This window comes from Palaemon carinicauda, chromosome 9 (genome assembly GCF_036898095.1).
Source record: "Palaemon carinicauda isolate YSFRI2023 chromosome 9, ASM3689809v2, whole genome shotgun sequence".
Taxonomy (NCBI): Eukaryota; Metazoa; Arthropoda; class Malacostraca; order Decapoda; family Palaemonidae; genus Palaemon; species Palaemon carinicauda.
The window spans coordinates 38,159,709-38,174,708 of record NC_090733.1 but is presented as its reverse complement, the minus strand read 5'-3'; the positions used below and the strand labels follow the sequence as shown (position 1 = coordinate 38,174,708).

Here is a 15,000-nt window from a genome sequence, read left to right as displayed (position 1 = left end):
TCGTGTAGCGAATTCCGATATATAGTTTAGTGTTGAAAAGACTTGTTGGGTTAAAACGGAACTAATTACTTAAAGAAAAATTGATAAATTTCTGAGAGGTACACATACTGTTATGACACTCTTGATACTAAAGCATTAATAACAATAACAAAAACTACTTCTACTACTAATCTTGATAATAATAATAATAATAATAATAATAATAATAATAATAATAATAATAATAATAATAATAATAATAATAATAATGAGAAAAAGAAGAAGAAGAAGAACAACAACAACAAAACTAAGAAGAAAAACAATCATTTCACAATAACGATAATGATAATAATATTCAAATACGTGAACTCACTATTTGCATTTCAATACACTGAAATGTCTGTGCTTTCAATGACAAGGTTTGCATAACTCAAAACATATTTCACTTACTTACTTACTTTTACTTTTAGAGGTTTATTTCTCGCCCTCCATCAAACACTAAAGGTCTGTTCAGGCGGGCCTTGGTGTATGAAAAAATAATTCCTTTCCAGTTAATATTTTGCTCTGTATCGTTATCAGTTATTTCGCTAGCATTTGTATTCAGGCTTAATAGTTTTCAGGTCACTATTATAACACTTTCTAAAAAGATAAGTCTTCAGGTTTTTCTTGAAGGCAGCCACATTTGTGCTATTCTTGACATCGAGTGGAAGGTCGTTAAAGAGTCTCGGTGCAGCATAACTGAACGTTCTTCCTCCTATTGCATGATTCACACTAATTTCGAATAGTCTATGGGGGTCATCTGCATGTCTAACTCTTACAGTGGCGCTGGTAGCTTCAGGGTAGGGGATCAAGCAATCACGAAGATATTTTGGCTTATCACCTGTAAGTGCTTTGTGAGTCAACAAGCAAATTTTAAATTCAATCCTAGCCTTAACAGGTAACCAATGTAGATCGATCAGTGCAGGAGTTATTCTCTCCCGAAATTTAATGCCTTTTATCAGTCTAGCCGCCCGGTTTTGCACATTTTGAAGCTTCCTTAGTAGTGTATTGGGCAATTTGTAGTACAGAGAATTGCAATAATCAAGCCTTGATATTACATGACTCACCACTAAAATTTTTGTACTGCCCTCTGTTAAATATTTTCTAATAAATGCTATGTTTCTCAGGTGATAGTTACACACTTTCACTGTGTTCACAATTTGGTCCTTCATTGACAAATTACAGTCTATCAGTACACCCAAATTTTTCACAACAGGCACAATCCCAACATCAGCATCACCAATTTTTATACTTTGAATTAACTGGTAATTCTTCAAAGCCACCCTTGTGCCAAAGAACATACATTCTGTTTTATCATCATTTAATTTGAGCTTTTTCCTCTGCATCCATGTTTTTATTTCTGATGTTATGATGCTAAATTACTACATGCCATATTAATTTTCTAACCCTATTTTCCCCTATTATATATAAAATAATATATATATATATATATATATATATATATATATATATATATATTTAAATATAAAAAGGATTTATTAGCAACTGATTATAAGCACGTTAATGACAAGGAAATATAAAAATAAATGGTGTATTTTTCATGAAACACTTTAAAGAAAATTTTAGTTTTTAATTGTTTAACCTTTTTTTTAAGTTTCACCTCAATTGAATGTTTAGCAAAGTTACCAACCACAATTTAGCTTATAATCCTGGTACTTCATATAAACTGATTTTTTTCTCCAAGTTTGCCCCAAACTTTTCCCAGAAGCCTCCGCCGTAACTTAGTTGAGAATAGTGATTGGTATAAAATAGGATCATTGTTTAACACATATCCATAATAAACTACTTTCTTAATAAGTAACGTTATAAATTATCCTTTCTTGCATGATATGCAAGTGGCGTATGACTAAACCGAGAATCTATAACTGTTGTGAATGTTATGTACATCTTAGTTATTTCATTAATTTTCCTAAATTCACTTGAATACTCAACAACAAGGATCACTATTATAGGTTACAGCCCCCAGTGTAAGGTGCATATTCATATAAACAAAGAAACTAATCCATGGAATCAATAGATCTATATTTGCAGTAACAATATGTAAACCTTCATTGTATTGGATATAAGACTCATGACAAATATATGGGACTTTCCTTTTTTCCTTGAAAATTTTAATTTCTTTTGAGATATACTGTAAATATGAATAATCAGAATGGGTAATATATCTAACGGCCAAATGGGCTTCTTATTCCTGAATTAGCATCTCTTGCATCACGAATAGAACAAATCTTGATTTCAATCCTCTTTCCATAATGCTGAGTTCGGGAATCACAGCAAACAGAAATGATCTTATTGAAAATATTTTGAGATTTGTTTCCAATATCAGAATTGTGCATAAACCCTTAAGCATATTGTTTCCCAAGATTAGGTTCCATTGATCTGCGTCCACCGGTTTTCGAGAGGACATTTTCCTTCCTATATCCGAAAGAGTAGGAGAAGTAAGGGAAATATCAACTTCAACTGTAGAATGACTCACAATTATATAAAGGTAGTTTTCTTTTTTATGCATATTAACCCTTGTGGTCTGTTAAAATTTTGGTAACATCTAATCTGTTCCGGGTCAAAATGACCCGTCTTATAAATTCTGACAGTTCCTTGCCATACAAAGTACTTTTTAGAATTATTTGCATTTCCAGGGAACACTGCAAGAATGTTATTATCATTTAGGCTCCAAATCTATCTCTAACAGCCAATTACTTTATTGAAAAATAGGTTCCAGTTGAAATTATTACAGTTGAATATTGTGACATCATGGATTTACATCTAATTTTTGGGAAGATTGCTGTTACATTGCTAAATATTTTTGCACATATAACAATACCCTCTTTTTGCATAAATTTTCTAAGATTTAGAATGGCCAGCGTTTATAGAGAGCTTACAATTTTAGTAATTCACCCGTTTTATAACATCTATACTGTTCCGGGTCAATATGACCCGTCTCATAAATTCTGACAGTTGTCCGCCATACAAAGTACATAATTGATTACCTTGTATGCCCAGGGTCTACTACATGGAAGTGACTCTCATTAAGACCCCACACCTAACCCTTCCAACCACCCTACCTTATTAAAGATTAGGAATTAGTTGCATTTCTTGCACTTGAACATTTCAACAGCTTGCCGCTTACATGTTTTTCGGCAGACAGAACATATTGTGGTTACTTTGTTGTCATTTTTACACATATGATAACACTGTCTCTTTGCAGCTTTTTCTTGAGATTGAGAATTATTATATTCTCTAGAAGGTCTTGCAGCTTCAGCAACTCGTCGGGCTTTTGGCGTCCTAGGCAACGATACCCTTGAAGACAATACAGGTTGGACTAAGTTCATGAAGGAAAATTCTTCTCTTGAAGGTATCTTTTGTTCTCCAGTTAGGTTGCACTAGATTCCAAAGGACAAAAGCATTGTAGGCCGACACATCCATTATGTTATCAAACAAGGCCATAGGCCATCTCTTCGTCTGATGCTTTGACCTATAAGTTGCAACAAGTTTGTCTAAATTATCAACTCCTCCTTTAGTTGAATTGTAAAATTCAATTGTGTCAGGTTTCTTTTCTTCTTTATCACAGCAAGTGACTATATCATGCATGTTACTCAACAATACTACAGTTTTTCCTTTTCTGGGACAATATGAAATAATTATATTTTCTTCATAGTAACCTTCAAGGGTAGTATATCTGGTTCTTCCTTTAGAGTTACAAAATTCTACTAGGAGTTCTTTTCGATTTTTTATGATAGTTCCAACAATTGTTTGCTTGCGCTTTTTCAGTTCCTTAGGTAAATCTAAGCTACGGAAAAAGTTGTCACAGGTTACATTTCTACCTTTAAGCCCTTCTGTAAGTTGCAGAACAATATGTTTACTGCCTAAATGGACACTTTCCTCTAAAAGGAACCAGTTGCTCATCTACGGTAACAGTTGATGATATGTTATACATCAGTGGGAGTCTCTCAACCAAAATGTTACAAACATCTCTAATAAGACCAAGTTTGTGTTTGGATCGCCTTCGAGCTCTGGTTTCTTTATCATTAAATCTAATAAACCTAGAATATTTCATAAAGGTTTCAAGAGACATTGTAGCTCGAAATATAGGACGTCCATATGTGTCATCCCAAAGACTCCTAAGAGAGACTCCATGATATTTATAAAATCCTGCTAAAAGACGTAATCCATAAAACGCTCTCAGGTTTTGTAGGCCAATTATATCTCCTGAACCCAAGAAATGATTAGCTTCTTTATTTGTCATTTTCAAAATAATATTGAATAATTTTGGAGTTATGAATAATTCAAATGCAGACAGTGTATCTGATATTCCTGAAGCTGCATAACGAGTGATACTAGGAGTTTGATCAATGATATCTCTTGCACACACTTCTTTCCTGATGATCTGTTTGCTTATTCTGAAGACCCTACAATTTTTCCCTTTTTGGATGTGTAATTCACAGAGGAAGGTGGCTGTTCTTCATAATTACAGTCAGTATCAATGGATGTGGAATTTGAGCTGGTAGATGTTTGACCATAAGGCTCATTGCCATTATCCATACCGGTATTTCCCTTTCTGGTTGAAGAATTTGGACCGGAAGACTGCTGTTCTGCAGCTTTATCTTCATAGTTAGAGTCACTGAGATCATCATGAACTGAAAGATGGTCATTTTCACCATCATCAATTTCCGAAGATATACAATCACTTTCTTCACCGGATTCATGCCCATAAAACTTGTTTACAGGAAAAGCTGTACACTTTCTGGAACACAAACAAAGAAAACTGCTTGTGTTAGTGTCCAAAACATGTGACCTAGACTATTGCTGGTAATAATTTCATAGTATAATATTATGCTTAGCATTTTTCTAACCAATATTTCCTCTGAATCATTATAAATCAAAGAGAACCATTTTACAATGATGAAGACTTACTTATCCATGGTTGATGAATTTTACTAGGAAAAATTTTATGGAAGTTGTCTCACTTTTTTATATTTACCTTGTAAAAAAGAAGATAAATTTTCTATGAATACAATAACTAGACATTGTATATACTGCATTTGAAAAGGTAACTTCAATAATCATGCCATCTTTGATACAGATAGCGAATAATGGTGAAAAAGTACAGCAAAAGGTAGGTACGGGTCATTTTGACCCGAACAGATTAGATGTTACTTTTTTTGATGCTCAGTAACTACTGGGAAAAATTTTACCAGGCTTAGGCAACACAATTTCCTCTTAAAGTCAGGAGAATTCAAGGAGTATGAAGCTTCAATCTCTATAAACTAGAGATATATGGTAATGTAAAATTTTTTTCGGGTCAAAAAGACCCCTAACAGTGCAGAAAGGTTAACATCTGTTTCCACCAACTGATTTCTCATTTTAATGAAATATTTATTCGGCTGATTTTACTTCAAAACTAGTGAGGTTTCTCAGTAACTATAATCTTCATAGTATTAGATAAAATATTTTTTTGTTTAAGTGTTCTGTAAGTGGTATCAAATACTGTCTACGACATAACCCTGGATAGGTAAACGTGTAGCGTATACGTTACAGCTTATATGCGCAAAACCCCTTTTTCACTTCTGAGCCACTTGGGTTCGGCTTCTGAGCGGAAATTTACCCAGCACCGGTTAGTTAGACCATAGACACAGCTGAAGAAATAACCGCTATTGTCCTTTCTCTTGCTGTTTTTTTGAAAATCGCCATTTTTCTTTTTCCTGGTAGTGTTTACGCTACACGTTTACCTGGTAAGTGACTATGATTGATTTTCACAAGTTTTACAATATTGATTACAATATATTTATTTCTGTGAATAGTGCTTTGATACTTATAGTGAACGTTGATAGGTGATTTGAGAACATGATGGTATTGGTAATGTGGATGTAGGATTACCATCTATAGTTTAATTTAGCCAATATTAGTAATGCGTTTTTTTTTTTCTCTTTTTCCAGTTTCGATCATAGCACGCAGAAATCTTTCTGAGGAGGATATCTTGATGAGATTGTTCAGCACTGATAACCTTGGAAGCAATACAGAGGTTGATGATGACGAAATAGAGGTATATAGCACGTGTGAGGACGGTTATGACATGGAAAATGAGAACAACTTCTCAGCGTTGGAGGCCGATCCTCCTCAAGAAATTTCTGTCGAGCCACCAGCTTGTCTGGCATTTGATGAACCACCTGCAGTGCCATCCACTTCGTTTGCAGCGCCTTCTCTTTTGTCAGTAGTGCCTTCTTCGTCAACAGTGGCTTTTTCGTCAGCAGTGCCTTCCACTTTGTCAGCAGTGCCTTTTTCTTCGTCAGCAGTGCCTTCCCCCTCGTCAGTAGTACCTTCTTCGTCAGCGGCACCTTTCATTTTGTCAGCAGTGCCTTTCCCTTTGTCACCAGTGCCTTCCCCTTTGTCCGCAGTGCCTTCTTCGTCAGCAGTGCCTTTTTTGTTAGCAGTGCCTTCATTGTCAGCAGTGCCTTCTTCGTCAGAAGCGCCTTCCATTTTGTCAGCAGTGCCTTCCCTTCGTTAGCAGTGCCTTCAACTTCTTCAGCATCTCCTTTAGAAATGTTAAGCCTTTCAGAACAGAAAAGTCGGCAATATCAGGCAGAGTGTTAGATATCAGATTCTATTTTCTAGATGATTTGGGTGAACCACGATCTGGCAATATTCATTTGAATAGTCGGCATCATTAGCATTATCCTGGGAGAGATAGATAAATGTATACATACCACTACAGCCACTTACTTAAATACATACAGTACAGACATAATCATTATATACACAAATATATGCACACGCACATTTGTATTGCTATTTTTCGTATGTGCTCGGAGATATACAGTAAATGATGAAGCGGATCAGTAAATACAAAATGTCATTACTTGTGTTTTTAAAGGCAATGATTTACAAATCACTTGTAAATAGGTAAATGTGATAATGATTGTTACCTATCCTTTTTTACGGTCCTTTTAATGTTAAAGAGAATACATCTATTACTTATTGTGTAAGCAGTTTCGACCTTTTCCTTAAAAAATAAAAAAAAATATAAAAAAATTAGTTTCATCTCCCTAAGAATAGTTTTTTTTTATGTAATCTCAAAATTAATGATTCATAACTAAATGACAAATTAAAGACTATTGAATTCTTTGTTTTCTTTCAGACATAAATAAACCATACAATCATAATTTTGGTTTATTGCATGTGCATTATATCTATAATATTTAATGCGTCAGAAAATCTATTATGATAATATTCTTCAACGGATACATAGCTTCTCTCAAAATCGTAGGTATAGAATCCTATCTTCACAGAATCGTTGCCTAAAACTTGAATGGAAAGAAGTCGCTCATTCCAAATAAAAAAAAAAAAAAAGGAAAATAGGAAATATTTGATTGAAACATATGTCAGAAAATAATCCTAATGCAAATTGTTTTTTTTTTTTCTTTTTTTTTCCCAGAGTAAATTTTATCAGTCTGTCATTATGCATCAATATTTTTGGTATATTTCAATTAACAAACACACTTGCTGTCTACACCAAATAGCAATACTGGTTCAAACTTAGGTTTTGTTACGATCCTCGTGGGGATCGAACCAGATTCTTGTGAATTGATTAATGAAATAGAGACTTTTCAACTGACAACCAATTGGAAACAATAGGAAATATAGAAAGAAAACTCGCAAAAGAAAACATAATTTTATTTACAACTAGTCAAAGGTGAATGTTTCTTGATTGAGTACTTAGGAAGCACTGAACTAAACAAAGAAAATCATTTGATTGAACTACACTCCAGCAAATAGGGGAACAGTCAAGATGGTAGATAAATAATACAAAAAGAATATACTACTCTAATCAGCAGCTCTCGACGGTTGACAGGGACGGAGATATCTCAGGTCTGGCGTTTTGTCGTTGGTAATGAGGGCGGGAGGCAACTAGTTAGGACATCTCGGACAAGGCTGGTTACATCTACATTCTGGTCCTTACGCCTTCTCTTCTTCACTCAGCTTGTTCGCTCTCTCTCTCTCTCTCTCTCTCTCTCTCTCTCTCTCTCTCTCTCTCTCTCTTTCTTTCTTGGGTTTCTTCCTCGTCTCTTTTTCGTACTGTCTCTCTCTCTTGATCGCGTGGAAGTTTATATATCCCTGTATGGGAGGGGTTAACTATGGACAGGTTCATATAAGGAAATTTTCTCGTTTCTTCATCCTCATTGGTGTTCCTTGAAACCGCCGATAACACCTAGGCGAATGCTCTGCTGGTGTAATCAAATTCCATAACGTTGACTCCTTCGGCTAATGTACTTCTTTTCGGCGACAAACACACTTATTCTTCTCCTACAGGTTCCTTGGTCCTCTAGAGACAGGGGCTCGTTGTGCTCAAAGACATCAAACCTAGGCACATAACTTGACGATGGTAGCTTCAATAAACAATAGCGGGACCTTATCTCTCTCTCTCTCTCTGCTTCTCTAAGAGTAGAAAAATCACGTGTTTTAACATTTTTTGCTATATTATTCTATCTACCCATGACACGTCCCCCTAAAAGAAAAAAAAAGAAAATCTACTGATTTTATCCTTTTTTTTTAAACAAAGCTATCAAAGGAGAAAATCACTTATCCCTAAACTGAGAGACAATTACTTCATTACTCTCGTATCATGTAACCAAAAGCAAAACACACTCTTACGTGTTGATAGAAAAAAAAAAAAAAACAGAAAGGAAACAAACGTCCATATCATTCTGAAAAGTCTCTAGAAAGACTGTCGGCTATTACATTATTCTTTCCCTTTATAATATGAACTATCTTTAAATCATAGTCTTGTAATTCCAAACTCCAACGCATGAGACGTTTATTCTTATTCTTAAATTTATCTAAGTAAACTAATGGATTGTGATCAGTATACACAGTTAAAACATGACCACTACTACATAAATCTCAAAATGTTGTAAAGTTGATACCAAACTAAACAATTCCTTCTCAATAGTTGAATAGTTTTGCTGTGCTTTATTTAACTTCTTCGAATAATAAGCCACAGGGTGCTTGATCCCATTCACTTCTTGCAACAGAACTCCTCCTATTCCAATGTCACTTGTATCTATCGCTAAATTAAATTCCTTGCTAAAATAGGGCAACATTAGCACGGGATCGTGAATCATTATGGCCTTTAACTTATTGAAAGCTTCGATACAGTCATTATCAAATACAAAACTTCGTCCTTTCTTGAAAAGATTAGTTATTGGAGCACTTATTTCCGAAAAATTAGGAACAAATCGGCGGAAATATGAAATCATTCCGATGAATCTCATTGCCTGTTTTTTACTGGTAGGAATTGGGAAGTTGATGATAGCTTTTATGTTCCCATCTTTTGGACAAATCTTACCTAGACCTACCTTATGACCCAAATATGTGATCGAAGTTTTTCCGAATTCACATTTCTTCAGATTTAAAACAAGTTTTGCTTTTCAAGTGCTGACAATACTTTAGCTAAAATGCGTAAATGTTGCTCCCACGTATCTGAAAATATTACAAGATCATCCAAATACACAACACAGTTGTCAATTCCATTTAAAACTCTATTCATTAATCTTTGAAAAGTACTCGCTGCATTCCGTAGACCAAAAGCCATAACTTTGGGTTCATAACTACCGAAAGGTGTTATGAAAGCGGATATTTTCTGTGCTCGACTACTTAAAGGTACTTGCCAATAACCTTTGGCCAAATCAAGTTTAGAAATAAACTTAGCATTTCCTATTTTATCTAAACAATCTTCTATCCTGGGGAGAGGAAAATTACTTTGTTTCGTAACACTATTCACTTTTCTAAAATCAATACACAGCCTATCTGATCCATCTTCTTTCTTAACAAGAACTATTGGAGAACACCAGTCACTTTCGCTGGGAACAATCAAACCATTGTCTAGTATGTACTTAATTTCCTGTCGGACTGAATTTGTTTTTTCTGGGCTTAGACGATAAGGACTTTGTCTAATGGGTTTTGTGTCCTGTAACTCAATATCATGTTCTAAAAGATTAGTCAAACCCAATTTATCACTAACAGTTTCTGGATAATTTGAAAACACATTGAATAATTCCCTTTGATTTTTCTTCCTCTAAGCTAGAATTAAACAACGCGAAATTATTAAGAACATCAGAGTTCTTCTCAAAAGTAATTTCTCTCTGCGACACTGTTACAACTGGCATTGGACGTTCATTATATTTCTTTAGCAAGTTGATGTGCAACCACTTAGCTCTACGCTTACCCATATCAATTAAGTAATTAAATTTTCCCCTTTTTTCTATGATAGGAAATGGACCTTCGAACATATAAGATAATGAGGGACCTTCTTTCTGGACCAATACTAAAACTTTATCACCCACATGGAAAATTCTGTCTTTAGCCTTAAGATCGTATTTTCTTTTAGTTTCCCTTGACGGTTGCTCTCATTTTCTTTTGCCATCTGTCAGGCTTTCCTTAAATCCTCTTTGTGATTTTCGATATTCTGTATGTAATCCTTTCTACCTTCTTCTTGCATTAACTTACACTTTAAAATTTCTAAAGGTCCTTTAGCGGTGTGACCGAACAACAAATCAAAAGGACTAAATCCCGTGGTGTCATTAGGAGTTAATCGTAAAGCCAACAAGACAAAAGGTAACTTTTCTTCCCAATCATGTTCGAAATTATTACACAACTTCCTTAAGCAACTTTTCAACGTTTGATGAAAACGTTCAACAATTCCTTGTGATTCAGGGTGGTACGGGGTGGAAGTTACAAGTTTAATCCCTAACTCTTTCATTTTATCTCTGAAATACTTTGATACAAAATTGCTACCATTATCACACTGTATAACGCAAGGAAGTCCAAATTTAGAGAAATAGTTCAGCAAGCGTTTAACTACAGTTTTTGCATTGCAATTTCTTACTGGGATTGCTTCTGGATATCGTGTTAGTCTATCAATGATTGTTAATAGATAGATATTCCCTCTCTTACTTCTGGGCGAAGGGCCTACGATATCAATTACCACATTCTCAAAAGGTTCTCCTACCGATGGGATATTACATAACGGGGCCCGGGGAATCATTTGATTAGGTTTGCCAGCCATTTGACATTCGTGACAACTTAAAACATATCTCTTCACATCACTTTTCATTTTAGGCCAAAAGTACGTTTTATTTATACACTTGAATGTTTTATTTACTCCTAAATGTCCTTGTTCATCATGTGCTAATTTCAAAATTGATTCACGAAGTTTCCTAGGAGTTACTAATTGCTCTATGACCTCCTCTTTGCTACCTGTCTTAGGACGAACATAGCGACACAAAAGTTCGTCTTTTAAACTAAATGTTTCCTTACAAACATTTTCAGGTTCATCATCCAATTCACATTCAAAAATTCTAGTTAGTGTTTCATCTTCCCTCTGCATCCTAACTAGTTCATCCTTACTCAATAAGCTAGTTTCTGAAACACTAATCTGTACATCACTTCTTTCGACAGCTACATCATCTCTGTTAACATCATCAACATTTGTACAGTCAGTTTCCTCAGCTACACTCATGCTAAGCTCATCATCACTGCCTCTATTACCTACGTTCGAATCCTCGAACAACCTATGACCGTAGTCAATATCTGTATCTAATCCTGACCTGGTTACTATCATCTCAGGCACTTGCACTTCACTTAAAATAGGATTCGCACACTTGGAGGTAGTTAAATCATTACCAATAATAATGTCAACGCCGTCTACGGGCAAAGTATCCACGACTGCTAGTTTTACATCTCCTATTACTAACTGACTTTCCAATTTCATCTTTAACAAAGGACAAACTACACAAGTGTTCGGAAACCCACCTAGCATAACTTTTTCTTTCATGCTGATTATTACATTCCTTGGTACACTCTCTCTCCTAACGAGTGATACGGCTGCTCCCGTATCTCTAAGCAAAACTACTTCCCTCGAATCACCTCCTTTAAGAGAAGAAATTAAACCTTCAGACAAAAATTCACCATAATGTTTCCTCGTTTCTTTCAAGAGATTATTCCTTCCTGAAGAAAGATTATTAACTAGAGACAGAGGTTTTTTCACATTCGTACTTTCTACTGTGCAATTCCTAGCTATATGACCTTTCTTATTACAATTGTAACAAGTGACCTCTGAATTACTGACTGCCCATTGGCTCCTACAGTACCGAGAAATATGACCTTCCTTCCCACACGTGTAACAATAATAATGATAATAATAATCCTTGTTCCTATTATCGCTAGTGTTAGAACTACTTTTACTATGTTGTGCCTTATTTGACAAAAGATCGTTTTTCTTTTTATTGCCACTTAAACCATGTGTGAGACTGTACTCATCTGCTAATCTCGTAGCACCGGCAAAGGATGTTTCACGCCTATCTTCTATATATAATTTGATGTCTGGAGATATGTTATCTTTCAAACTTTCTAACAAAACTAAGTTTTTGAGATCTTCAAAATTATCGACTTCAGCGGAAGTCAACCAATCACAAAACGATTTTTCTAACTTCTTTCCGTACTCTACATAAGTACTAGTATCATCTCTCTTCAAACTTCTAAACTTCTTACGGTACGCCTCGGGTACCAATCTGTTTGCACTAAGTACGGTTTCTTTCACAGTCTCATAATCATCACTTTCATCCTCAGACAAACCACTATACACAGAATGTGCTTTACCACTTAAAACTGATTGTAAATACAAAGTCCACTGTCTTTTTCAAAAGACATAATATATTTCGTAACATCTTCCTCATCAAATTTCGGTATAAGTTTAAGCACTGCACTCATATCTAAACTATCAGTGTCACTATTTAAAGATGAACTACTCCCTGATCTGCTACCTGACCGACTGTTATGAAGAGTTTGTCTTAAACGAGCCATTTCTAACTCATGCTTACGCTGTTTTTCATTTTCTTCTCGCTTTCTTTCATTTTCTTCTCTTTCAGCTGCTCTTTCATCTCTCTCTAACACTAACTGTTCTCTCTTAATAACATAATCACGGAGATCATCGCCATCTAGACCACGAAGTTTACCTGAATCTATCAAATCTCTCGTAATTGCACTCACTCTGCTTCTTTCTATATTCTCCCTGTTTCAATTGGTTATGTAGTCGAAAATTCTGGCAAAGGTCGCCAACTGTTACGATCCTCGTGGGGATCGAACCAGATTCTTGTGAAATGATTAATGAAATGGAGACTTTTCAACTGACAACCAATTAGAAACAATAGGAAATATAGAAAGAAAACTCGCAAAAGAAAACATAATTTTATTTACAACTAGTCAAAGGTGAATGTTTCTTGATTGAGTACTTAGGAAGCACTGAACTAAACAAAGAAAATCATTTGATTAAACTACACTCCAGGAAATAGGGGAACAGTCAAGATGGTAGATAAATAATACAAAAAGAATATACTACTCTAATCAGCAGCTCTCGATGGTTGACAGGGACGAAGATATCTCAAGTCTGGCGTTTTGTCGTTGGTAATGAGGGCGGGAGGCAACTCGTTAGGACATCTCGGACAAGGCTGGATACATCTGCATTCTGGTCCTTACGCCTTCTATTCTTCACTCAGCTTCTTCACCCTCTCTCTCTCTCTCTCTCTCTCTCTCTCTCTCTCTCTCTCTCTCTCTCTCTCTCTCTCTCTCTCTCTCTCTCTTTCTTGGGTTTCTTCCTCGTCTCTTTTTCGTACTGTCTCTCTCTCTTGATCGCGTGGAAGTTTATATATCCCTGTATGGGAGGGGTTAACTATGGACAGGTTCATATAAGGAAATTTTCTCGTTTCTTCATCCTTATTGGTGTTCCTTGAAACCGCCGATAACACCTAGGCGAATGCTCTGCTGGTGTAATAAAATTCCATAACGTTGACTCCTTCGGCTAATGTACTTTTCGGCGACAAACACACTTATTCTTCTCCTACAGGTTCCTTGGTCCTCTATAGACAGGGGCTCGTTGTGCTCAAAGACATCCAACCTAGGCACATAACTTGACGATGGCAGCTTCAATAAACAATAGCGGGACTCTCTCTCTCTCTCTCTCTCTCTCTCTCTCTCTCTCTCTCTCTCTCTCTCTCTCTCTGCTTCTCTAAGAGTAGAAAAATCACGTGTTTTAACATTCTTTCCTATATTATTCTATCTACCCATGACAGTTTATAATTTCCTTATAAAATCATTATTGTTGATAGGACTTTAAGATGCGGTAAATTCCCTCAAAACATGTGGTTTTGATGATTAAATCCTTAAAATAAGAAATTTTTATTAATTATATCATGGTTAATTTTTTAACAATTAGAAACGATTGATAGAGGGCTTCGGTTGGTCTAAAGTTTAAATATTATCACAGATGACCAAGACATAAATTACGGGATGTTTATCAGAATGTGAAAGAATTAGCCTTAAAAAGGAATTTTTCAAACAAAATTACTTTAGAAGAAATTTTTTTCCTTGTTATGGGTACAGTCCGATATTTGTAACGGGTGGACATTTTGCTTAAGGAAATCTCACTTGACACATGACCTTCCTGAGAGGGAAACATCGGATGTTGTAAGTTCATTGATGCGTTCAGGTGAACATGGTTCAGTGAAAAATAATACAATTTTCCCACCAACGAAGAAATTCACATCGTACATTGGCGAAGGTTAGTCTCCTTCTTGATCTTAGTATAAACTATATTTCTTTATATGAATGTCCTTGCCACTCATGTTATGTTGAGTTATGAGTGGAACCTTGATTTGAATATAGCGGTAAGCATCATATTTTTACATATAATTTTTCAAGTTAAACGATTTAAGCTTATTATCGGATATGGCAATATATATATATATATATATATATATATATATATATATATATATATATATATATATATATATATATATATATATATATATATATATAATGCAAATATGTATGACACTTGAATGAGTTTTAATACCCTTCTACACGAGGGGTAAATTCGCGGCAGCCAGTAAATGTTACCAGTTTTGTGGT

General features: G+C 35.1%; 1 protein-coding gene across 1 annotated transcript; it reads left to right on the top strand.

Annotated features, from left to right (window-relative positions):
• The first annotated feature begins 5,673 nt into the window (after window positions 1-5,673).
• On the top strand, window positions 5,674-6,979 carry LOC137646772 (mucin-7-like). Its single transcript, XM_068379863.1, has 2 exons — window positions 5,674-5,768; window positions 5,973-6,979. Exon 2 carries the CDS (start codon window positions 6,017-6,019, stop codon window positions 6,539-6,541), a length of 525 nt encoding a protein of 174 aa, XP_068235964.1. The 5' UTR covers window positions 5,674-5,768; window positions 5,973-6,016; the 3' UTR covers window positions 6,542-6,979.
• Window positions 6,980-15,000: the final 8,021 nt, after the last annotated feature.

Bases quoted from the DNA above. Each gene is read 5' to 3' on its own strand.
- LOC137646772 (XM_068379863.1), top strand. From the start codon at position 6,017: ATGAGATTGTTCAGCACTGATAACCTTGGAAGCAATACAGAGGTTGAT.